At 42.6% G+C, this 25,092-nt stretch overlaps 2 protein-coding genes across 2 annotated transcripts in view; both read left to right on the top strand.

Moving 5' to 3' along the window:
• The first annotated feature begins 11,388 nt into the window (after positions 1 to 11,388).
• Positions 11,389 to 14,532, top strand: TMEM169 (transmembrane protein 169). The gene is made up of 2 exons (XM_050900159.1): positions 11,389 to 11,775; positions 13,863 to 14,532. The coding sequence occupies exons 1-2, from the start codon at positions 11,472 to 11,474 to the stop codon at positions 14,483 to 14,485; spliced, it is 927 nt and encodes a 308-aa protein (XP_050756116.1). The 5' UTR covers positions 11,389 to 11,471; the 3' UTR covers positions 14,486 to 14,532.
• Positions 14,533 to 24,803: 10,271 nt separating this feature from the next.
• The window catches only part of XRCC5 (X-ray repair cross complementing 5), a 57,340-nt gene continuing 57,051 nt past the window's right edge, over positions 24,804 to 25,092 (top strand). The window contains exon 1 of the mRNA XM_050899650.1: positions 24,804 to 24,831. Coding sequence (XP_050755607.1) covers positions 24,814 to 24,831 — 18 coding nt within the window. The 5' untranslated portion in view covers positions 24,804 to 24,813. The remainder of the gene's footprint in view (positions 24,832 to 25,092) is intronic.

Raw genomic sequence — 25,092 nt, 5'->3', positions numbered from 1 at the left:
TAACCAGCGCTGATGTGTCCAGGAGTGTGTGTGTGTGCATGTTCAGTATCTTTCCAGGCATCTCCTCTGTCCTTTTCAATAGAAGAGATGTTTAAAAGCATATCACAATTTTGTCCTGTTATTTTTGCCTTAGAGGAGATGGCTAATGTGAGAAGAGAGTGAGAAAAAAATTTTTAAAAAGACACATGTAAGTAAAGTGGGAGAATCATTGAGTCTGTTTTGGTTTTCTCATTTGTTAAATGGATTTATATACTTTTCTGAAAACATGTTCTAAGGTTTAATACTTTAAATCAGAGACAATTGTAAGATAATACCTTTATCCTGAAGTTCAGTGTGTTTCAAAGGAAGCTGTATACCCTCCTTTTAAGTGTAGGGTAGGGGAGGCATGGAGAAGTTAACAGTGTGTCCAGACTCATTCAGCAAAGGGTGACAAGACAGGAATGGACTTCTGCATGGTGACTTAGGCCAGTGAGGCAACCGTTAGACAAAGTTGCCTTCCGAGTGGGTTAATGTTTGCAGAATACTTTAATATTTTAAAGCACAGTATTACTTTCTGGAGGCAAAACATGAAGTACTGGGGGTGACACTGCAAGAATTTTTTTTTTCCCCCTTTATCTTCCACAATCTGTAGATTCCACAGATCCCCGTTAACTGTCTCTGGCTGCCCTACATATCTTAGGCAGGCCATATCAGAGCAATCATTAATTAATCCCAGGGAGAAGCACTGTGCTAGTGAACTAGATCTTCATATTCCAACCTGCCTGTCATCCCGACTGAGCCACAGGCCACCAAGGAAAACCCAGTGGGTCTCTCTGCTCATATTACTTGTTTGATTTCAGTGTTCTTCCTGGAGAGCACTATCAAATTATTTTTCTTCTGTATCGGGGGGATTGGTTGGTTTTTGGAATTCCTCAATAGCCATAGAAATGCCATAAATATGAGGCTGAACACATGAGGTAAGGTTCTGTGGGTGATGGGTGGGAGGAGAAAGGGGAAAGGCATAAAGACTGGCGAGTAAGGAGGCAAGAAAAGGAGACCTCCATTCCTTGGCATTCAATGGAGGGTAGCCCCTTCTGGTACAAAATCTATCCACAAAGAACAGAGCTGAGATAACCAATGCTCACAGATGTTTTCAACAAGGCAATGGCTTCTATTCACTGTCGTGTGGGTTGCCTTTGAACCAAGGATTCAAAGTGTACCTTTGTGTGAATCGATTTTACTCCAGTAGTTGAAGTTCAAAATTATTTAAGCTGAAAAGAAGAAAATCTTATTAACTAAAATCAATTTTAATCTTCTACGCTTGTACTTTTTTATTCGCAAAGGAATGCTCATTTTCTTTTATTGGTAGCATTAAAACATGTTGGTCTGTCACTACATGCAGCCAGAGTGGTAAATTCAGTAAGCAGAAGGCTCTTCTTACATATTTATGTTAATCTATAAACTTAATGTTCAGATTCTTAATTTTTATGTGTTAGGAAATAGTGTCTGATTAGACAGCTGATTTTTTATTTATTTTTTCAGTATGTGTCAGCTTGCATTTGGAAGAAAATAAATCGCATTTAAAGCCTCAGAGTCTTCATTTTCATTTTTTGTAGTTAAAAACCATGAGAATTTTTTTCCCTTGGTATATCTATCACTTAAAACATTAACCATTCAAAATCAAAATGACACATTTAGGAAAAAGAATTCATCAATAGTTTTTTTCCAGTTGTCAGCTCCTTCAGAGTTGTGGGATTAGCATGTCATTCTTCAACATCTACTTTTTTATTTATAGATTGAAGAGGAAAAACTAGATTTCCTGTTTTTACAGCTCCCAGATTGTGTCTTGGCTTTGAATGAACGAGTGCAATTTGTGGAGATGAATAGGAAACTCTGCGTTTCAGAAAAGGCTACTTTTGTCAAAAGCTGATTTTGTGCTTTGCCAACCTAGGCTCAGCTATTCATCTGATGACATCTGCCAGTCCAGTATGCTGCCATGCTTTAAAAATCCTGGCAGTGATATGTACTGCTTTAATAATTCCTTATAGCCTGCTGTCCTTCAGGGGGTCTCTGCCCTCCCATAGCTCGTAATCCATGTTGGCAAGGGGGAAGGTCTCAGAGTTGTTAAATACCAACCTGATGTGAGAAAACAGATGGCTCCAAACAGGAGAGAAACCTCTGCAGAATCCAAACACTGGGAGTGGTATCCCTGGGGCCAGCAGTCTCACAAGGAGATGAGAGCAGATGAGATTTAATGAAAAGCATCTCAGTGCCAGAAATAAAACTTTAAGGTCAAAGACGATTTCTGACAGAGGGTTTCTGCTAGTTAGCCTTCAGAAAAAAGCAGGCTTGTACTCCAGCAGACTCTGCTTTCCCAGAACCCCGCTCTCATGGATGCTCCAGGTTCATATCTTTCTTCTCCTGGGATACCAAATTGCATGAAGTGTAACAACAATCATTTCTCCTCCCCCATACCTATTACAAGAAATGCCTGGACTGAGCTAAAACCAAATGAAAACCGGTGTGAGTTTATGTTTCCTTACCTCTCTAGTCCTTTTTGTGGGATTACACAAAAGGTCTCTTTCAAAATCCCTGCTACTTTCACCTCCTGTCTGCATTTTCTCCTGTGGCTGTTTTTCCTTTCATCATCTCTCACTGGCAAGTGAGAGCCTTTCTGTTTTGTGGCTTCTGGTTTCCACGTCAGGATGCCTCCTGGTCAGCCCCAGCTGATGGTCAGGCTCTCTGGTCGATTCGTCTCTTTATGGACCTCCCCTCTGGAAAGGTGCTTTACTCTCAGTGGTGTCTCAGGGGATTTCAGTCTAATTAGGAGATAATCAGGGTTTTACAACCTTTCATCATTGATTTCATTCCAGTGATTAAAAAAAATACAGGAGATACCGAAGACAGACACCCCACTCAAAGCAGAGTTCGTAGTGGCGCAATATGTAGAATATCAGCATCAAACAGTTTGAAACTGGTACGTAGACAGATTTTCTAAATAATCACACACCCCGCTAATACCATACTAATGATACTGAAGCATTCACTTGTCTGCAATTGAAAGTGCTGCATTTTTAATACCCTGGCATCATGGATCTGTATCTGCACTTGTATCCAATCGAGAGTCCCCTGAGCCAACTAATTCCTGCTGCTGGAGATACTGTCTAAATATCTTAGACTGTATTTACTGTGCAATGCATTAAGCGATCCTGAATCACTCCCAGGGGAATCTTCCAGTTCTCTGTGCAGTTTGGCTCTTCAGCAACTCCTGGGCTGCAGCCGGGTGTAACTCGGAGAAAGCTCTGATCTGAAGCCCCCAAATCTTGCCTAAATAAGAACCACAGGATGTAGTTCGGTGTCGGTATTTTTCAGATAATCCTTTCCAGACTGGATTTACAATTGACTGTGTTTTCCATTGGGCTGCATGGCTGCAACTTCTTGCTCTCTAATTGCAGGTATTTCTATGTGTGGTCTCTCCTCATTTTGTCCGAGTAAAGCATTGGGGTGCTTGATCTTGCCAGCACGGAGCAGAGCAGGAAAGGAGGGGTGACCGACACAGTCAGGGATCTTCTGAGTAGGAAGGGAAGGAAAAAGAGCCTGAGGTGCCAACACAGGGTGCTAGTTTTTAGTTATTGTAAAGGTCGGGCAAGAGTCCAGCATGCATTAAAACATCCTGGTGAGAGCACTGCATGATTTCCTAAGGAAAGGAAATGGAGGTCTTGCAATCCTTCACTGAAATAACCACCTGCCAGCCAGGTCCCTAGCTAGCTAGGACTGTGCTGTCTTGCGTTAGCACAAGTGCTTCACACCCACCACTGGTGCTTCATGGCTCTGCAGTCTTCAGACATAGCAACTCCCAGTGTTTCTTACTTGCACGTGTGTGTGTGTATACACTGTGTAGAAGGTGTTTTCTCTGTACTCTGAAAAGGGAGGTGAGGGGCTCAAAACTCTGTTTTCATGTACTACATGCTTGCTCTGTTGTTACTGTCCTCTAGGCATCTGCTTGGATGCCTAGAGGAGGCACAACACCGGTTTGATGTGTGCAGCAAGCTCCTAGTGCATCCTCCAATCCCATTTAATATCAAGCCTTCAAACTGAGGATGAATCAGGTATTATACCAATAAAAATAGATGCTACACTTGATCCCAGCCTAAGGGCACTGCTGTGGAGGCAGGATGCTGGACTTAAGTTGGTGGGACTGACTTTGTTTGGCTGTTCCTATGGTACAGTGTAATCCAGCAGTGACCTGGTGGATGGGGTAGGAATTACAATGGGCACCTGCTGTTTCAAGGTGCAGGATGGCCTGCTTTGGTAAATGCAGAAGTGAGGGGTAGAGCAGGGGAACTGAGAGAGCACGTCTCCACTGTATCATTGAGATTTTTTTCCTACAAGATTTAGGGACTTCTGTTGTGTTTATTCAAAATTCATATCTAAACCACTTGATTTGCTTTGAAGATTTCAAACCAACCTCCATTTCCAAGTCATTCTCCTTTTAAAGCCTTGGTTCTCTTTAAAGGCTAGTGTGCACATGCCATTCATTGACATTTTTAGCACAGTATAATAAACATACAGAAACAGATCTCATCCCTGTGGAGGCAGTGGGAAGCTTTGAGTCCTTTGTCTCAATTTCTCTTTCTTCTAGCAGTTTGGACAAAGAAGTGGGAAGACAAGGGAGAGACAGCACTTCAGGCTTTCACTCTAAAAAAAAGTAGACCAGTACAGTTTGGGGATTTTGAAAAAGTTGGTATGCAAGAAAATCGATTAGGCATTTCATTTAATATAAAATAAAAATGCACAGCTATTCTTGTATGCTGTTTTCCAGCCTTCAGTAACACTGATCTACACAGCAGTTATTATTCTGTGACATTTGGAAAAGTTATGGAACAGCAGAGGAAAATAAAAAGAACTGATTCATTAAACAGATACTCTGTAAAATGTCCTTGACTTTTAAAAAAATCCTTTGAAAATGTCATCCAGAAGCAATTTAGTGATACTTTGGAACGCCTCTCTCCACTACTTTTCTTTGTTGTTTTGGCTGTATCCATAGAATACTGTCAGCAAGCGTTTGGGTGTCTCATGGAAGGACGGCAGGGAGAGCAAGGGGCCTGAGCCGCCCAGCATGGCACCGGGAGCCAGTGAGCCCTTCATCCACACCCAAGCAAGTCTAGTCTTGCTGCAGCTGCAGCTTCAGTGATGGTCAACCCATGCTGGCCGATGCAGGTCCGGCTCATGGTGCCAGCAGGATTGGTCCAGAAGCTGCTCAGCAGTGTAGGGCAGTGCGGGCACTAATGCCACCTGCTGACAGGCAGGAGCTGTGTGCCAGTGATAAATCGGAAGGACTGGGCAAACTTGGGTCTGTCGGCGCTTGCCTGCAGAGATTGTGTTCCTTGCCCACTCCTCCCTTTGCTTTTAGCTTAAGCTTTTAGCAGGCTCTGCTCCTGAGGGGAAGGCATGGGGCAGGGGGGCTCCGTTAGCGAACACCCATAAAGATTTTGGTGGCATGTGTCATCTTACTGTGTTTTCCCCTCTGTTCTGGTGCTCAGTGCCATCCTTTGCTTTCGGCAGTCCAGCTTGAGGTCTGCTCCTGCTCAGATGCACACCCAGAGCACGGTCATTTTTCTTGTCTCTCTCTCCAAGAAATGAAAATGCTTTGAAGCTTGTGGATTAGGCAGGGAGGGAAAGACGGGTGTGATCTGAAAACAGCTTTGCTGTTTGCTTTCTCCTACCTTGCTGGGATGGCATAGGCAGATGTTTCTCTTTGTGCCTCTTGCTATTGTTATACAGACACTTAATGCAGCCTCACCATGGGCCACTGCCATGAAGGGTAGTTTTTCTCCCCTTCCTTAGACATTCTTTCCTCTAGGGGTAGCTGCATGGTGAACCTGATGAGGGAATCCGTCTGGCTGAAAATAACATTTTATTTTCTTTTAAAATGCAAAAGGATTATTTTCAGTGAGATAAATCCCCCTGTCAAGCTCACCGCAAGCTGCACAGATGCTAGTACTGATAGGGAGGGGCTGTTACTGCCTCGCCTTCTAACGTGTCATTCATCACAGCCTTGAGTATTTGCTAGATTCAAGTAACTGTGTAATCTAGTTTGAGCTATTTGACTATGAAATGGAGATGGATGTTGTCCTCTGTTTCAGCAGGGTATGGTGAGGATACATATGTGAAAGATCATGTGGAGTCATTTAGGTATTTAAACCAGATCCAAAGCTGTTGAGGGAGCCCTATGGTTTGGCCCTCTCCCAGCATAAGGTCTGAATTAAATGTGCTTTCTTACATAGGTCTTGCTACATGTTTTTGTAGGGTCTGGGGCTGCATGTCCTGCATTAGACCAGTGCGTTTTGTCATAACATGATTGACTGGTGACAGACAGATCTGTCCTGAACAGCTAGATGCATCTGATACCATCTATTTTTCATGTGTACAATCTGCCAGAAGTAACCCCTTTAAAAATACTAGGGATTGGAAATAATCCTTTGGGTAACATGCATCCTCAGAAATGCACACATGCACATGCACAAAATCAGAGGCAGGGTTGGGTGGAGAAGGGATTGGGGATGGGGAGGCTATGAAGTAAAAGGAGCAGGCAAAGGAGGATCCGTGGCTGGGGAGCTCTTTCTCCAGATGTGTCTCTGGGATAAATTTCCTCTTATCTCTTCCCCATCCTGGGTAACTCACAGGGCTTCTAAAGCGCAGGTTGGGGTTTGTTTCTGCATATAACCCCTGCATGATGTGAGTGAAGACACAGTGCCAGTTCTTCTTATGTGTTGTACATTTTATGTGACTATAAAAATAAAAATTGATGCTCCTCACTGCTTACCGTCTACATTTTTTCCTCTCATGTCTGCTCTGAGCAGTCATAAAAAGGTTACTTGTGCTGTTGCAGGGATTTAAGATCAAGGATTTTATTAGCTTGCGTGAAGGCTCTTCCTTCCTGTCTGCATTCAAACCGGATAATTTCTCTTCTGTTAGCAGCAGGATCAAGCCCTGAAAACCAACGGAAAAAACTTCCTTTGACCTAAATGGTGCAAGGCCAAGCTTTTAGGCTCCTGTTTTGTGTGTCAAAGACTAATACTGTCATGGGAAGCGTAAGCAGCAGTAGCTTTCCTGCATAGTAACAGAAGACTGTGCTTCTAAAAATTCCTCTACAGAGTGTTTTTGCAGAGCCGCCTCCCCAGGGTTCTCCATCTGTTTTCACACGGAGATTAATAACAAATTGTTTGGCTAATAAGCTGCTCCCTGCTATCTCTGAAATGTGGCCATTTCTTTTCCTTCCCTCCCATGGACAGTTATTAGATTCCTGTCTGCCCCTGTGCTCCCATGTGGGAGACATCACTAATATTAGATACACAGCAATTGTCATGCTTCAGCTCCACAGCAAGGCTTTTAAGGGGTGAAGATCTCAGTGTATGGCTGAAAGAGCTGGTGCTGTGGACAGCTGTGTAGTGCTGAGGGCTGGCCTTGTTCTTACAGGACATAAAGAAAAGGAAGAGAGAAGAAATAAGCTTTGTGTACACTACTGTGATTTCTGCAAGAATCCATTTTTTGTTCGCAACTATGAAGAAAATATTCCCAGGAAAAATGGGACTGGGGCGTGAACCTGTTTGATTCACCAGCATCCCTGCAGGATGTGGGGCTGATGGTGGTGTTTCAAAGTGCTGTGTTCAGAAGGTCTGGACCAGGTGGTATCCCAGCTGCTCCATTGGCAGAAACAGATGAGAAAAGAATAAACATCTACTGTGAAAACAGGCTTACGATCAGGAGGGATCTTTGTGATCTTTCAATCTGACTGCTCCCTAAGACAAGCCAGAGGACTTCCCCACATTAGCACCTCTTCTGGTCAAGTACTGGTGGCCAAACTCCTGTGAAGATACGCAGTCCAGATTTGGAAGTTTCCAGTGATGGGACAATGCTCCACAGCCTTCCGTGATGTCTATCTAAAGTGACACCTACCCACTTTGTTAAAACACCTACCTAACATCTGCCCTGTATTTGTATCTTTCAGCATTTTATCTTACTGCATCCTCCTCTGCTGGATCAGAGGGATGTCCTTCACCATGTTTTTGTTTCTGATGTAGGCAGACTGACATCAGATTTTACCTCCTTGTGCCTTAAACAGAATAATCTGGGCTCCTTCATTTCCTTATCTCAAGGGCTCTGACCCAGCCACAGCAATGGCGCTTCTTAGGGGCTTGTCCCCCATTGCCCATTCCCTCCCCTCTTCTGAGCTCAGGAGCAAGAGAAGAAGAAACTGAGCTGCCACCCCTTGATAACCCTGCTGTTGAGGTGTTTCCTTCTAGTCCTGGTGGTAATTCACAGTGGCAGTAGCTGCTATAGTGGGGGTGGGAATGTCAGACATAGCAAAATAACTCGGGGATCGTAGGTGTCTTCTGGTCATTAATCAGCATCTCGCCTGACCGGTAAGCACAAGAACTGGACACAGATTTCAAGCACCTATCTGTGACAGATTCAAAAGTGACATCACCTTGCTCCTCCTCACATAGTCAAGGTTGACATAGTCCTTTGGGCTTTGGCATCACACTAAGAACTGACGTTAGCTTATCATCTACTGTGAGTTTAACCAAGGTCACAGCTGGATAAACTTTAAGAAAAAAAAGCACAACCACAAATCTTTGCCTGTAGCTTTGTGTTATTTTTAAATGTTACTGGCAAGTCATCCCCTTTTCAAGGCAGTAGGGACTGAGCGTGGAACTACAGCCAGGAACTTTGGGAATCTAATCGCAAATCAACTTCCGTGTCTCCAAACTTGTAGTAGATCATCCCAGCAGTGATGCTTTTGGCTTCTCTGGCTCCAGGCCTGTTTTCTTTTCACCACCTCTGGGAGGGGAATCTCACTGTTGTCTCAGGGGCTCATTAGGCTCAATCAGGTGATTTAAGGATTTCATAGATGCAAAACATGAAGTTTCATCACTGATTCTGAGAGAAAAATGTTAGAGCCTATTGTATCTCCTGGATGAATTTACTACAAAGAGTGAGTTTATTCCATAGAATAAATTTATTCCATTTCCCCATAAAGGCATTTTTAAAAAACACTGAATGAAAGCTTATGTGAATTCCAATGGATGTGAAAAGATCTCCAAGTCCTGCCAATGTTAACACGTTAAGAGCCAGAGCTTGCTATCTTTGAAGTCGGTGGATGATTTGCTTTGGAGTTGAAAGGAGGAAGTGGAAAGCAAAGCATTAGATTTCACTGTGAAGTTTCTTGCATATCCCATTCCTCTTTTATATTATGATATGTGGAAAACTGCCTATCTGCACGCTGCTTCCAAACAGATGTAAAGGCCACATTCCTCAGGCAGACGAGGTGCAAGAACTGTATTGAGGAATTGCTTCTCATTAGCTCATTTATGGGTTTTTTTTGGGGGGTGGAGGTGATGAGATGCTTTTCCCAGAGACCCAAAGGTCTCTGGGAAAAATTCCCTTTGTGTTTTTGCTCCATTCTCTGTTGAGGCTGGACTTTGGAATGGGAGGAGAATGCACAGGCAGTAATCTCAAACAACCCCCACACTGAACCACACTTATTTAGTACACCAGACTAGGACATTCATCATCACTGCCCCTCTTCATTCTTGCTTCCCTTGATCAACAGTGGAATATTTAAACTGAGTTGCTTCTAATTAGTTCTAAAGTGCAACACTTCTTGACACTCAGTGAGGGGAGAGCATTTGCAGTAAATTTAGTATTTTATAGAGCTGTTTTCCAGTATGTCTGCAAATTTAGGCATACATTTTTGCATGGCAGGTGTAAACTGAGATGGCAATCTAAACAGTCTGTTCCCAGCCATGCTGCAGAGCTAGCTGAGATATTCCCTGCCCAGTGATTTAGAAGTAGTCTGACTTCGGGGGTATGCCAAATCTCGATTTTTTGAATTCCATTTTATGTGTCTTCTGATCACCAGGAAAGATTTATTTTCTATAATGCAAAAAATAATCTGAATTGTTGAGTTCTTCAAATCCACATAGAGCCAACTGGCCACAGTCTTAGGTGTTAAAGTGATACAATTAAAAGGGGTGGGGGGTGTGTGTGAGTGTGAGTGTATGAGGCATAAATAGTTGATCTAAAGCTCTGCAAAAAATTTCAAAACAAACCAGCAAAATCTTATATCTGTGGGAAGACCAGGACCATACTGCCAAATCTAAAAATGCTCAACTTTTTTCTAGGATCTGTTCAAGTAAAACAATTTCCCCAGCATTGTGTGGGCTATAAATTATGATAACTGTGTTTCTTAGTTTCCTGTTAAAGAGATGACCCAGATACGAGGTAGAAGCTTAATTATTAGTCATGTGCATTCTTTTAAATATAAATGTTCATGTAAATGTTCAACAGAGCTCCTCAGGGTTGTTAAAACGTTATTCAGTGTATTCAGATTTGTACCTAAACACTTCATGAATACTTGGCACAGTCAGTTTCTTAAATGTTAGGAAATCTGAGAACCATTAATCCTGCGTCTTCCACATTCATGGAGCAGGATTTGTCTGCCTCGATGCATGTTTAATTGTATGTTTTTACTTAGGCAGCTTTCCCATAGATAACAGTGTCACTTGATATTGCTGTTAATTTTGCTTGAATGAGGAGTAAAAAACTGAGCCCTTATATTTGTTACAAAGATTTGTGAAGATTTGGGTTGTTTTCCCTGCACCATCAGAAGACTTTGCTGTAGTTTCCAACTCCCTCCCCAGTGAAGTCATCTTAATAGTAATTTTCCTTTAAATCCACTGTATATACTGTATTTTTAAGGTTTGACAGCACTACTTAATGCTAAATTGGTAAGGTTTGAAACATCATTCATTTTGACATCATTTGATTACTTTTTGTAATGTCCTTGCAATGGGCAGTAAATCAGAAGACACCCAAAATGAGAAAGGCTGGCACCAGTACACTGGTAATGCAGGATGAGCACAGTGTTCCTGCTGGACTTGTCTCTAATCTAGGCCAGTCCCTTAAATCAGTCAACTTCTTTTTCATCTGTGGTTTCATGTCTTCATTCTCATGCATGTGGGCCAAAACTATTGTCTTCTGTTTGCTTCCAGCATTGCAGAGGAATGTTAAATTCACCCAGTAAGCTGTGCTTGTTTAATCTCTTCTTATAAATGTTAATACTCTTTCCTTTTCCAGTAACTTTGGTGTGTTACATTTAAAATTGGAACCGGAGAATCAGGATTAGGTGATATTACAAGACATGTATCCATGTAATAAAATTGATGTTCAGGACAGTAATAAGGATCTTCAGATGACATTTAAACCAGTTGGAAATAACCCTTTATAGGAAAATTCTGGCAATTTTTTCTGCTTGGTAAGAAAAAGACACTTTTTCAGCCTTCTGTCTCGTTTTAGACTGGGAATGGAGTGCATAGTTTGGATATCAGCAGTGGGACATCTTACCAAAACAAAGCATCCATGGGACCGTTGTCTAATCAATGACTTCTAAGTGCAGGAGCTGATAGATTGGAAACAAGTGTTGCAAGATGCCAAGTGAGGTGCTTGAGAGCAGCAGTGGGATGGAGGAGACCATGCAGAAAGAGAGCAAGTCTGGAAGCCAGAGCCCTTGCCGCGGCTCCATGAGAAGGGCTGTGGCAACCACTGTCACCTTTGATGGGGAAGCCACTATGGACCAGAGGAAAAAGAAGAAGAAAGAGTCCCGTCCCGAGTCAATAATAGTGTATCGGTCAGAGAATGAGAATAAGGTGGAAGAAGAACAGGCGGATGAAGAAGGAGGGGAGAGGAGCTCTGAGGAAGGCTCCAAGTTCCTGGGTCAGTCCATGGCAGATGGTATGTATTCCTGGGAACACTCACTTTCCATAAACTTTTTTTGATGCCAGCATGTGCTAAGGTCAAATGGAAGTGACTGTGGGACCAACCCCCTCCAAGACTGCAGGCAAAGAGAGCTTGAGTTCATACATGAAAACACTCTGAAATAAAAAGCATTACAGTCTGATTTGGGGTGTCTCCTGCAGTTTTTTGCAGAGGTTAGTTGTTGCCTCACTCTTAGTTTTAAATGTATGTGCTGGTTGGGGATCAACCAGAAAAATGCTGAGTGTGCTTTAAGCCAATGATGTTGTGATCAAGCCCCTGTCCATGCCTAAAACAACTGCCTATTAAGTGAAAGGATGGAAGCAGATGGATTTAGTGGCTCTACCTGTGACAGGGAGTTTTACTTATTATCTAGGATTTGCTGTTGCCTTCTGTTTGCATATTCTCAGCACAGTTTCCTCTTTAAGAGTGATTATTTGGCAAGGTCATCATGGGGCATCTTGGAGCCACTTTAATTTCTGATGTCTGTCCTGGATACCCTTTCAGGGAAGAAGTGTGGGAGGCAGGTCCTATGGCTAATCCCTTTGTGAATCAGCAGCGCAGGCTGAGAGAGGCTTAAATGTGAATGCATGCTCCTGGTCCATCAGCTGCACCAGACTCCCCCATGATCCCAGCCCCTATCCTCATGGCTTATCTGCTGCCTTCCTATTTTTGTGGGCCACTTCAAACTGCTCAGCCTCCTTTTAAGAGCCTCTGAAGACCTCCTTCCAAGGTAGTCAGAATTAAGACCAGGAGGAAGCATGTTTTAGCCCCATAGAAGAGTTTATGGCCAGTACCACTGCAGGGACCATCCTAAACTAATGTCACTTGGAAGCGAAGGCAGTCTGTTTGTGACTTTAACATACATCCCAACACTTTCCTGCTTGGTGCCTTTGTTGATCCCTTAAAATGCAAATATAATTATATGAGAGTTTGTAAGTGTTGTGGTTTAACCCCACCCAGCAGCCGCTCATCCCTCCTCCCTCCAAGCGGGATGGGGAGGAGGATCAGGGAAAAAAAGTAAAACTCATGGGTTGAGATAAGAACAGTTTAATAACGAAAGTAAAATAAAATATAATACTAACTAATAATAATAAAAATATTATAATAATAATAATAGTAATGAAAAGGAATATAACAAAAAAAAAAAAGAGAGAAATAAAACCCAAGAAAAGACAAGTGATACATGATGCAATTGCTCACCACCCGCTGGCCGATGCCCGAGCAGTGATCAACCCCTCCCGGCCAACTCCCCCCAGTTTATATACTGAGCATGACATTCTATGGTATGGAATATCCCTTTGGCTAGTTCGGGTCAGCTGTCCTGGCCATGCTCCCTCCCAGCTTCTTGCACACCTGCTTGCTGGCAGAGCATGGGAAACTGGGAAGTCCTTAACTTAGGATAAGCGCTACTTAGCAACAACTAAAAACGTCAGTGTGTTATCAACATTATTCTCACACTAAATCCAAAACACAGCACTGTACCAGCTACTAAGAAGAAAATTAACTCTATCCCAGCTGAAACCAGGACAGTAAGTTTTTTCTAAACTTTGAAAATTAATTTGGATTGAGATACAGTGCAAATGTAAAGTGAAATATTAGCTATTCAAGTATAACTCCATGTGTGGATGTGCTTATTCCAGAAGAAGAGTCTTAGTCTTTTTATCTAATTCACCCCAAGTGTCCACGCTGTTCAGGAATAAATCTATGAGCGTACCAGAGAAAATAGGCATACCATTTTTGATTCTGTTACTCTGTCTCATCTCTTTCTCATATACTCCTGCAGCACTTTCCCTTCACATATTGTCCCCAGTGCAGATGCTGGAGTCTTCTCAATTGTGATTTCTGTCATCTGGAATTCCTGTCTTCTCCCTCATTAGCTCTTCTTCCACTTTCTTCTGTGATAATCTTCTTTACACTGCATTGCTTATTGCGTTCTATCTTCTTTTAATTTAACTATAACTCCATATGCACTATCTAATTGTCTTTGGGGTCTTTGGAGATTTACACAAAATACTTTGTACAGAAAATAAATCTAATGTAGATGAGTTTATCTGTGTTTGTAGGTGCCTGGAACATGCCTTTAGACAGCCGATATGTCACCTTGACTGGAACAATCACCAGGGGAAAGAAGAAGGGTCAGATGGTGGACATCCATGTCACGCTAACGGACAAAGAGCTGCAGGAACTGGCTAAGTCAAAGGAACCTCCTAAAGAGGATGTACCTGAGAAGAAGAAGAAATGTGATGTTGGGCTGGACAGAGGACCCCACATCGTCCTCTGGACCATCATCTGCCTCCCCATCATTTTTGTAGTGTCCTTCGTGGTTTCATTCTACTATGGAACCATTACATGGTACAACATCTTCTTGGTGTACAATGAAGAGAGGACCTTCTGGCACAAAATAACCTTTTGTCCCTTTTTGATCATCTTCTACCCAATTATAATTATGGTTGTGTCTTTTTCCTTAGGCCTGTACTCGGCTGTGGTCCAGGTAGCATGGTCCTTTGGGTACTGGTGGCATGCTGTCAGGGATATGGAGAAAGGCTTCTGTGGCTGGCTCTGCAGCAAGCTGGGTTTGGAAGATTGTTCTCCGTACAGCATTGTCGAGCTGCTAGATTCTGACAATATCTCAGGTAGTCTCTCTGGCAAGAGCTCTGCACAGGGGGTTGAGACATCAGCAGTCTGAGCCTTTGTCCTGGCTGACTATTTTGGTCATATGCGAGTGGTTTTCACCTAGAAAATAACACACTGATTTTTTTATATATATATATATATATTTAAACAGAAAGTTAATGAATAAAATATTGGGCTGGGAGTGCTCTTTAAATGTCACAGAATGCAAGTGTGCTAGCTTCAAGTGGTCTGGGTGGGGAGGTGCATGGCTCTCCAATGATTTGTCACGTGTTTCAGCTAATTACAACTTCTGGGAATGGTGAGAAAATATAGGTTTGTGGGCCTCAGGCTGTTTGTGGAGTGGCAGAGATACATGCTGAAAAGTCCACTTCTGTAAAGTTAGACTTTACTTTTCAGGAATAGGACATAACAGTGATCTGTTGACCCAGTGGAAAGAAGCCTCTACTCAGGCAATGAACTTCAGGAGATAGGAACCCATTCAGAGGTGAAGGCTAAACTGCAAAATGTGTGATGTTCCCTCAGTTTTCCTAGAAGGGGTCCTTTTCCAGTCCTTCCAACAAGTGCAGCAAATTTTCCAGGTAGGCTAACTGCTGAGACACTGTCAGAGTTTGACAAACAGACTACTGGAATAGTTGTGCCCAGCCTTTCACTGGGAGAGGACAGCATAGCCTCCAACAAAGGCATGTGAGCTCTACACTGACCTGAAACGCACCCATCACGATGGAAGAGTAGGGCTTGCTCTGTAATGCGGTACATGGCGACCTGACAGGCCTGTCACCAAGCACCCTCAGGTGACTGTAGGTGCACAGATAGGTGCTTAGGACACACCTGCATTTGATCTCTTGATAGGTGCACTGTTAGGAAGGAATGGGCTACGGGAGTTGTATGCAGTGTGTGGTGCAAACAGTTGCATTATAGGGAAGAAACACCTGCTCTGAGGAAGGATGATCAGTTTGCGTGTCACTGCAACGCAGGTGTGGACCAGCGTCACCTGTATTTAGGGAGGTGGAGTTGAAGGTGCTTGGGATGGGAAGGTCTCACTGAAACAGTCATTCTGTTTTTCAAGTTGCTCTTATGGAAGAGCTGCTGGACCTTCCCTTTCAGAATGGAGGCATCCCTGAGCCCGTGTCTGTCAGTGCCAGTGCAAACTGCATTAGTGCCTCAGCTCTGGAAATCTGCGTTCCCCCCCCACACTTCCTGGTTAATTATATGGAAGAGCAATGGATTATACATCCTCCTCCCCTCATGTCTCATTTTCATAATTGGTTTCCCTCCTTTTGGGACTTTTCATGGCATATTAGTGGGCTCCCAGACCAGGCTGAGGTGGCCACCATAGGCTGAAGAAATTTAAATTGTCTCTTTAAAAAAATGACTAGCAGAGAAGTTCTTTTTCTGGATTGACTGTTGGTGTTTTGGCCTAAGGAGGACACAAGGAAAATAAGAGAGGTATAACAGACTCTAACGGGGACTGAGTTACACATCTGAAACATGATTAATTTTCTGAGTGCTCTAGTTCAGCTGGTGCTGCTAGAAAGTCTGGCTCAGCCCCAACCCAGAGGAGCCCACCGTTTGCATGTGTGTAGGTAGATAATTCGTAGTGTGCAGTCAATCAGGCTGCACAGTCACTCATGTCTGTATAGGTGTTTCACTTTCCCAGTCTCCCTACCAGAGGGGGAGCTGCTCTAGTTTTAGGATGGTAAAGAGAAGCATTCAGAAGCTGGATTTCACAGGAACTAATGCTTTGTGTTGCATTTCAAGGATGAGCTCAAGACTATGCTCACTGCCTGTCCTGGTTAGGACATCTGGGAACCGGTGATGTATAAACAAGTCTATCCGATCCTCTAGGCCTGACACTAAGTAAAGTCCCTGCTGCATCCTTGGTCTGTCCCCTTATGGGAGGTCCAGCCAAAGCAGCCTCTTAGCACTGGCTTGAGGATTAACAGTGTGAATAGTGTTCAAGCCAAATATCAAGAGCAGGCTCAGCCCCACACTTTACTGACAAAGCAGAGGCGCTCCCTGGGCACAGGTACAGCCAGGTTGTGTTTGCTGCTTCCTGATGCACAGCTGTCAGTTTTTACTGGCTAAGTCTTTAAAGGCAATGACCAACTTTCAGCAAAAAAAATAAAATAGACCCCAACCTGTGAGGCAATGGCAGGTAATTCAGTGGGGTTCAAAGAGGCTGACATATGCCTGGGACCAGTTCAAGCAGTGAAATGCCTTTCACGGGGCTGTTTCAATCAGGAAGCTTGATATGCCTCTGAATTAATAGAGAAGCTGAGGATAAGTCATGCCAGGGCTGGCAGTGACCCAGCGCAGCCACTCTGCTTAATACTCCTCCACATGGAAATCGCAGGCTCCCACATGGCTGGAGGGTGGGAAGAAGTGATGCTTAACAAGCATTAATGGGAAGGAAGGCCCACTGGCAAGTGTTCTCACGCTTTGCCTAGAGGGACACTGCTGGCATGGAAGGAGTGGATTGTGTATCTTGGCCCCAACATGCAGCAAACAAGTGGGTTTGGGGGAAGGATGGCTGGCAAGTGTGCATTGCTGCAGAAGGAGAAAACCCAATTCAGCTGTCACTGCCAAAGAGCAGCTGTTCAAGGCTAGACGAAAGGCTGGGGTCAGCAGCACAAAGAGCCTTCAGCTTACAGAGGGCTTGAATGATAAATACTAGCTCATTACAGAATACAGCCATGTGAAATGTCTGCTGAGCTGCAGGATTTGCTTTCAGGATTGCAAACAGCCTGCCAGAGTGGAGACAAAACTAAATCTGTGCTCCTCTTACAAAGGAGCATCAGAGAAGTCGTAGTACCCTCACTCTGCCATGGCAGCTATGCTTCTGGGTTTGGAGGCCACCTTTTTGAGGATGTATTGGAACAATCCATCATGTGTTTTCTACTTCTTTACACTTAACCAAGCTTGCCTCTGCTCCTACCAAAGTCAGGGTGTTCTGCCATTGATTTTGGTGGGGGCTAGTTTAAGCTTGGGGTTAGTTCTGGTGCTATTTGTAAAAGTTTTATTCAAACTTTCCTCGAAACAACTCTGGATAGCTTTCTCTCTTGCCCATTATCCCCCGGAGTGGTTTGCCTGCTGCAAAATATATAATCATTATCAATTGTTGTAATAGAAAAAAGCACAAGTTTTTGTCTTGTTCTACCCTTGCTTTCAGAAACTCACAAGTAATTTCTGCTTATGTGCCACTGTCAAACTGCAGGGAATTCCAGTTATTCTGATTGTTGAGTGTGTTTCTGGCTGCTCTAGCCTGGATGTTTTTTTTAAGTAAAGATAGTGTGTATTTGCTGATTGTTATTTTTAATTGCATTCCCTTTTCCCATCCTTGCTGGCCTGGGTGGAGAATAAAGATGTACATGGCTTTAGAAGAGTGTTGCTCTCATGCTTCTGCTTGATTTTGTGTTAAAAACAGTGCTGTGGGATGGACACACGTCAGTCTACGCTGATAATTGATTACAAGTCATTATCTTTGAAGACCCACTTTAAAGTGTGTCTGAAATGGGTCTCAGTTTTACCTCATGTTAACCTGTGCCTGTCCAGAACTGTCAGATTTCTGGGCTCTGGATTCTTCTTTGTTTTTACTTCATAGTGCACAAATTAAAATTTTGATTTAATTTCACTCATTGGGTATCTGTTTGGCTTTAGCCCCAAGGATCTGTAGGGAGGGACACGCTTCCATACCAAAATAGGAAGTACATTTAACTCTACAAATATGGTCTGTGTGTCTGTGACTTGGAGCTGCTATTTACAGCTGTGCTGGGAAGATTTCTTACAACCTCTAAGTACTCCAGACATGTCGCTGGTAAGTCAAAGGAGAATCCACCAATACAGTTCTTCGAGGTGTCTAAATATTAAATGACAACCTTGGTGCTCTCCCACCAAATCTTAGTACAGTCCTACCCTCCTGCTAGCACAGGGCAAGCACTTATTTGACATCTTCTTTCTTCTAAGAAGGAGATGTGGATCTTTGGAAAATCCAAATGAAATTCCTAGCCAAGGGCTAGCACAGCTTCAGTGTAACAGCTCTTCGAGACAAAAAGCTACCTGCAGGTGATTTCCTCAAACTGGCAGTGCCATGTCCAATGCAACAGCTGGAAATACCAGGAAGGTGCTTTTGGTGTGATGCCTGCTGCAAACATTGCCAAAGGAACAGGATTCCCTGCGTGGCAGATGTATGTTGGGGATTTCCCATCTCCAGTGAAGAACCTGGTGAAGGACACGTGGCTTCCTGGTGTGGCAGGGTGCGATGGAGGTAGTGGGCCCAGAGAATTAACTCATTAGCCTTTGCAGTTCTCACCTTTGAGGTACAAGGTAATCATTTTATAAGACAATGGTTAGCAGTGGGAGAGACTCCTATTGAAGATGTTTGCACCAGGCAAAACACACCTGTATGACTGCACCATGTATTTCACCAGGGAAAGAGAAAGTGCTAATTCTGCCTGACTTACCCATCCCATTCAGTTTCTTTGAGAACTGAAACAATCACTGTGTGAACTGTGCTTTTAACCACAATTAGTCTCTTGAATTCACCCTCCTAATCCCTCCGGCCAGTGCTTTGAATCCTGAGGCCGGGATCCTGCAATTCCTCACTCTGAGACTATCAGCAGGGGCTGCTCCATGGATCCATGTGGGCACCCCCATGGATACCTTTTTGAAGCTGCAACCACTAGTTAAGAAAAGCCACTCCAATCTGCTCTCGCACACTGAAGCATGCAATTACACTAGTGTTAAAGAGAGAAAATAAGGATGCACAGCCCACATTCCTGCGCTGTGATGGACACAATTTTGCTCAAAACATATGCAAGCCCTTTTTGTCCCAAGTAGTGAATTATCTGTGGGACCAGTGCCCTTCCTGCTTCTTTCCAAAGGCTTGTCGATGTGGAGGCAGTTAGATTAATGCGGATTCATTTCTGAGTAGATCAGTCCATCCAAATTTACTCCCTGTATGGAAATGGGAACTCACAAAAAAGAGAGAGAGGTTGAAGCAAAATCAGGGGGCTAGTCCACTTGGAAACGCAACTTTTCAATTAATTTGGCCAATTAGAAGTGACATCATGTTTGCTTGTCCTAACTACGAAAGCATGATTTCCCTTCCAACAGGCAGCCACTTAATGATGAGGAAGGGCTTGTGGTTGTGTGTTTGATCTGGGTAAATTGCGAGGGGGTTCAAAAAACCCCCTAAGCATCCTTTCACGTAAACAGGTGAAGGGTGACTGCGTGTGAACAAGCAGCCCAGAGAAACAAGGCCTGAGGGGCTCTTGTGGATTCCCCTTGGTCACCCAGTTCCATTAACTTTCAGTCTTCCTAATTTCTTGTCATTACATGGTAGCTGAAGTCTGTCAGAACACATTAAAATAAAGAGAACGCCTGAGTCAGGCCAACAATACATTTATCCCTGTGTTAAAAAAATGCCCTTGCTTTTAGCATGCTAAAACATAAAACCTTCCCCACAAAACAGAGCAGCTAAAATACTTTGTGGTTTGCATCCATTGAAATTAGGCATGCCGTGGATGAATTTGACCTGGAGCCCTCTAAGATAAAAAGTTTCTGCCCAGATGTGATCTCCCTATCTTAGGGCTCCTTTTCCCAACCATTTCTTCCAGCTGGAAATTTAACTTCACAAGATAAAAAAGGATAACTACCAAATTTGACAGTATGTTCTGCCTGGCAAATAGGATAAAAACCCACCTCCCAGGCAACATGTTCCCTCAGGGCTTGGTTTATTACAAGTTCCTCCATCAGTAATGTATATTAAGACCAATATATTTCAAGGTGCCTTTGACTATCTTCATATGTACGCCAAATTCTTTCTGCTCCTACAGTGATAAGGTAAGTGTCGTGGTTTAACCCCAGTGAGCAACTAAGCACCACGCAGCCGCTTCCCCCTCCCCCTCCCAGTGGGGTGAGGAGGAGGAAAGCAAAGGAAAAAAAGTAAAACTCATGGGTTAAGATAAGAACAGTTTAATAACTAAAGTAAAATATAATACTAACAATAGTAATAATGAAATATAATAATAATAGTAATGAAAAAGAATGCAACAAAAAGAAGGGGGGGGGGAGAAAAAAAAAAACAGTGATGCACAATGCAATTGCTCACCACCCGCTGACCGATGCTCAGTTAGTTCCCGAACCACGATCCACGCCTCCCGGCCAGCTCCCCCCAGTTTATATACTGGGCATGACGTTCCATGGTATGGAATACCTTTTTGGCTAGTTCAGGTCAGCTGCCCCGGCTCTGCTCCCTCCCAGCTTCTTGCACACCTGCTTGCTGGCAGAGCATGGGAAACTGAAAAGTCCTTGGCTTAAGATAAGCGCTACTTAGCAACAACTAAAACATCAGAGTGTTATCAACATCATTCTCACACTAAATCCAAAACACAGCACTGTACCAGCTACTAAGAAGAGAGTTAACTCTGTCCCAGCCGAAACCAGGACAGTAAGTGAATCAATTATTGCTACTACAAAATAACAGCAAACTGGCTCATTGTGATATAACACAAATATACCTTAATTTATTCTAGCCTGGCTATCTGAATCACCTGCACTTGCAATCCTAACAACCCCAAATATTGTAAGTAAACTGAATGGCTTTTACAGTGTCAATGCTGGGCATGAATCCAATGGCTCCTGGGGTAGTTGGCCTAAGGAGAGCATGCCTTTTATTCAGTCTTTCTTTCTAAAATACATTACTTGTCCTAAACTATGAAAGTGTCAGCTTCTAATGTCTTTCACTATGATGTATTTAAATATATTTGTAGCGAGCCGCCCTTATAATTACAGGCAATTACTAGAATATCCTTCTATCATAATGGAGATTCTCCTTAACACTTTAACCATGTAAAAGTTGCACACAGAATTAATAAACACAAGCAATTTTAACCTTCATTAATTTATTCAAATGAGCTCCCCTGTAACTTAAGAAAAGAGCAGAAATAATGCCTAGTATCTGCATGTAGTAAAAAAAAAAAAAAGTGAAATATTTAATACAGTAAGCAGTATCATCCCAGGGCACATATAGCATCATTACTAAAAGACATCTCAGTTCTCACCAAATATATGTTGGTAGAGCTACCTTTAGTGACTCAAAGCAGATAATAATACTGATGTCTCTACAATGCGATTACACACCGCTGAAGCGATGAACTCTAATATTGAAACAGGCTCTAAGGCAAAAGTTTCATGTGGTGGTGGTGACTTCAGCCAGCCCCATGATTACAGCAGGATTGCTCTGAGGCTCCAGTTCCACCCTAAAATCAAGTCTCTTTTGATGGCTAAATTTGCCATTTATTTCAATAGAAAGTTATAAAAATTTGAATGTCTGCCTCGTCTAGTACAAAAAACCTGCAGAAATCAGCAGTTGTCATCTTGATGACTCCCTTCCCTCAAAGGAATTCCTGCAAAAAATAATTGACAGGGAAAACTTGAAATTATTCTTCCCTTACCTCTACATCTGACACTGTCATGTATCTGCTAGTGTCATGAGTTAGCATCAATTTATGCAAATAAAAAACAAACTTAATCCCTTCTTCTTCCCTCTCAAATAACAGCTTTCTCCTTCACACTGCTGCTTTGTCCCCCAAAGCTGTACAAACTGGGAACTCACAAGAATTAAAAGCTTTAAAACATGACGCCCCATCCTCCATGTTGCATCCTCCATTTTAAAGTGCATTAAGGCTGGTATTTCTCTAAAGATCCCAACTTACATCCTTTCAGTCTGATTTCAGTCTGCTTCCAGGTGCAGGCAAACAAATAGGGATTTAAAATGAGATCCTCTCTCCCAGCTCAGAAAGAGCCTTGTTCGGCAGCTGAAGACTCTCCCTGTCCCCTCCCACAGGCCGCTTGGATGGATAAGGAACAAATCCTGTGCTCTGAGGATTAAATTGGACTATTAGCCAGTGCATGCGTGTGCATGCATACGTGCATGATGGTGGTGGTGGGAGGATACTAAAAGCTTATCCTTGTGCATCCACAAAGCAAATCCTTCACACAGTGAGTTATCCTAGCTAGTTTATCCAGAACAATCCCGCTGCATGAAAGTGCTTTCCAGAGATGCTGAAAACACAGCTGGATTGCTAATGGCTGCAAACAAAGACTTACTGCACAGAGAAAGGTGAGATAGAAAGACTGTGAAACGAAGAGCATATGGAGAACAAGATGGATGAGATTCTGCTTCTCCGATAACCCAAGCTGAAATAGTAGCAGCCAATACAAGACTTCTGTGCAAAATGTTGTTGTTTTGCTGTGTCCTAAAATGCAGTCTGCATTTTCCCCCAGTTTCCAAGGTGCCGTTTCATTTTATTGGCATCTACTTTGTACTTACTACCTCTTCCTAAAACACCGGCTGTAACTTTTTTCAAACACTATTTGATACTCTTTTGCTGTGCTGTTGCTTTCCCCAAAGCAAGCATATCTGACATGAACTCTCCCATCCTCTCCAGGAACCCAAGTGCTCTGGAGTTCAGTTGAGCCAAACTATTTCTATTAATTTTAAAGAAAATAAGACCCTACACTGCTGATAGTCCTCTAAAATGTAATACAGAAATCATCTGTTGTAACGGATTTAACAAATAATCCAGAAAAGTCTGCCAGAGTTATTTCAAGAGTAGAAACATGTGTTAGGTTTTCAGTTACTTAGCAGTTGGAAATATTTCACCTCTCGTGATACCAGGCTGAGTGGGCCTCGCATCGCCTCCTTCAGAAATCCTTTGGCTAATCCAGATTTAGAACTCATGAAAACATCATCCTAAGCAGAAACTCAGATTAATAGATTTTAGATGTAGGAAGAAATTTTTAAATCTACCTTCCAAAAAAAGTACAATGTAAAAGTATATATATATTTTTTCTTAATTGTCTAATTTCTGCCATACCTGTATGCAGAAATTCCTCTGCAGTTTGGTGGTGCTTGCTGGATGCACGCTACCTAATTCTGCAGGCTGCAGTGCTTCCTCTACCTAGGTGACTGGGATCATGTTGCCCTCCAGTGGCTGAACTGAAAAACGGGAAAAAAACCCCACTGCAGTATTTTTTTTCTGGCTTAGAAATGCATCCAAAGAAGTCTACATACCATGAAAGTGCAATGGCAAATACTAAGAAGTTACATCACACCAATTTTTAATATATTCATATAAAATCAATGTCTCCCTATTCCATATAGGTATGCAATCTGAAGCAATCTTCAATCACAGGTGTTCATGCTATTCTTTCTCTGGCGTGCCAGGCTTATATAGTGGGGCATGTGAAAGCATTTAATGAGAAGCCAATCCAGCATTTTGTTTTGCCCTTATATTTCAAAGTGTGGCCAAAACCCATTTGCACATATTGTGCAAAGCAATCTCTCAATAATACATGCCACTGTAACATGTAAGTACTTCACATAAATACTATTTTTTTTTTAAATAGCATGTGACATAAATGCTGATAAACTTATATGTGGCAACAAAGGCACAAGGATTTTAAAAGCTACAAATGACTATGAAGTCTCAGTGCCCCTCTCAGGTGCCTTGCAGCTGATTTTTTCAGAACATTTAGCATCATAAGGCATTTTCTGTGTTGAAAGTGAAGCTCCTTTCATGAACACCTGTGAGTGCTCAGCACTTATGCAGATCTGACTGTTTCTCAAACTGAGCGCTAAGAAAATGTGACTCACATAACCAGTGCCTACTGGTGAGAGACCTGGGTTCAAGGGATTTGTAAATCAGAACACAGGCAACCTGCTGAACAAAACCAGAGAATTTAGTTCTTAAAATGCCATTCAGTTACCATAATCATAAGAATTTCCTCTTTCACTCTATGTCTCCCAATTTTTGTAACAAATGAGGCGAGAGTCATATGACTTCTTTAGTGCACAGCCCTAATTTTATGCCAATATGTGTTGAAAGAGATTATGGCATTGCTGGACAAAAAAGTACCTGCTCCTGTAGTTGAACCTGTATCATAATACACAGACACAAAGTACTTGGCTAAGGTTGTAAGAGAGACTTTAATGTCAGATTTCCTCACATTTTGGAGCTGGACTTTTGCAACTTTAATGTTCTCTTTACTTCTTAAAGAAAAATACATTAAAGAAATAAAATGAAATCCCATCGTATAGACTCCTCCTGACAGCCACATGGGTTTCAGCTGGGCTGAAACCTTTGGACCCCCAGCATATGCCTCTGCCTTTTGAGCTAATTAAATAATTGACAGCTGTGGAAGACTGTCCATTTACAAAGGTCACCTGCAATCAGGCAGCAACACAATTAGCACTAGCGACATAAAACAGGAAAAGTCAGTGTGCTTAAACAGTGGAGATGTTTTCAAATCAGCTGAGCCAGGTGAATTTCATCCAAGGCAACTATAAAACTAGCTAAAGCAACCTCAGGAACCACAATGATTTTCCTTGAAAAGGTGAGTGAGATTACAAATATAACATCTACTTTTAAAAAGGGATGAGGGAGTGCAAAGATGTCAGGGAGTTATAAGCTATTTGTACTCCAGTTGCTGGAAACTAGCGTAACAAATAATGAAACTATTTATAGGTGCTTAGAAGATAATAAGTAAAAGGAAAAACAGGATTTTTTTAAAAAACAAATGGTGTCAAATCACCTTTTTTTTTGTGAGAGAGAAACAGGCTTTTTGGATAGAAATTATTTACCTTGATTTTAATAA

This window comes from Gymnogyps californianus, chromosome 7 (genome assembly GCF_018139145.2).
Source record: "Gymnogyps californianus isolate 813 chromosome 7, ASM1813914v2, whole genome shotgun sequence".
NCBI classification, from domain to species: domain Eukaryota; kingdom Metazoa; phylum Chordata; class Aves; order Accipitriformes; family Cathartidae; genus Gymnogyps; species Gymnogyps californianus.
The sequence above is the reverse complement of the archived record's forward strand: the minus strand, read 5'-3'. Positions and strand labels throughout refer to the sequence as shown.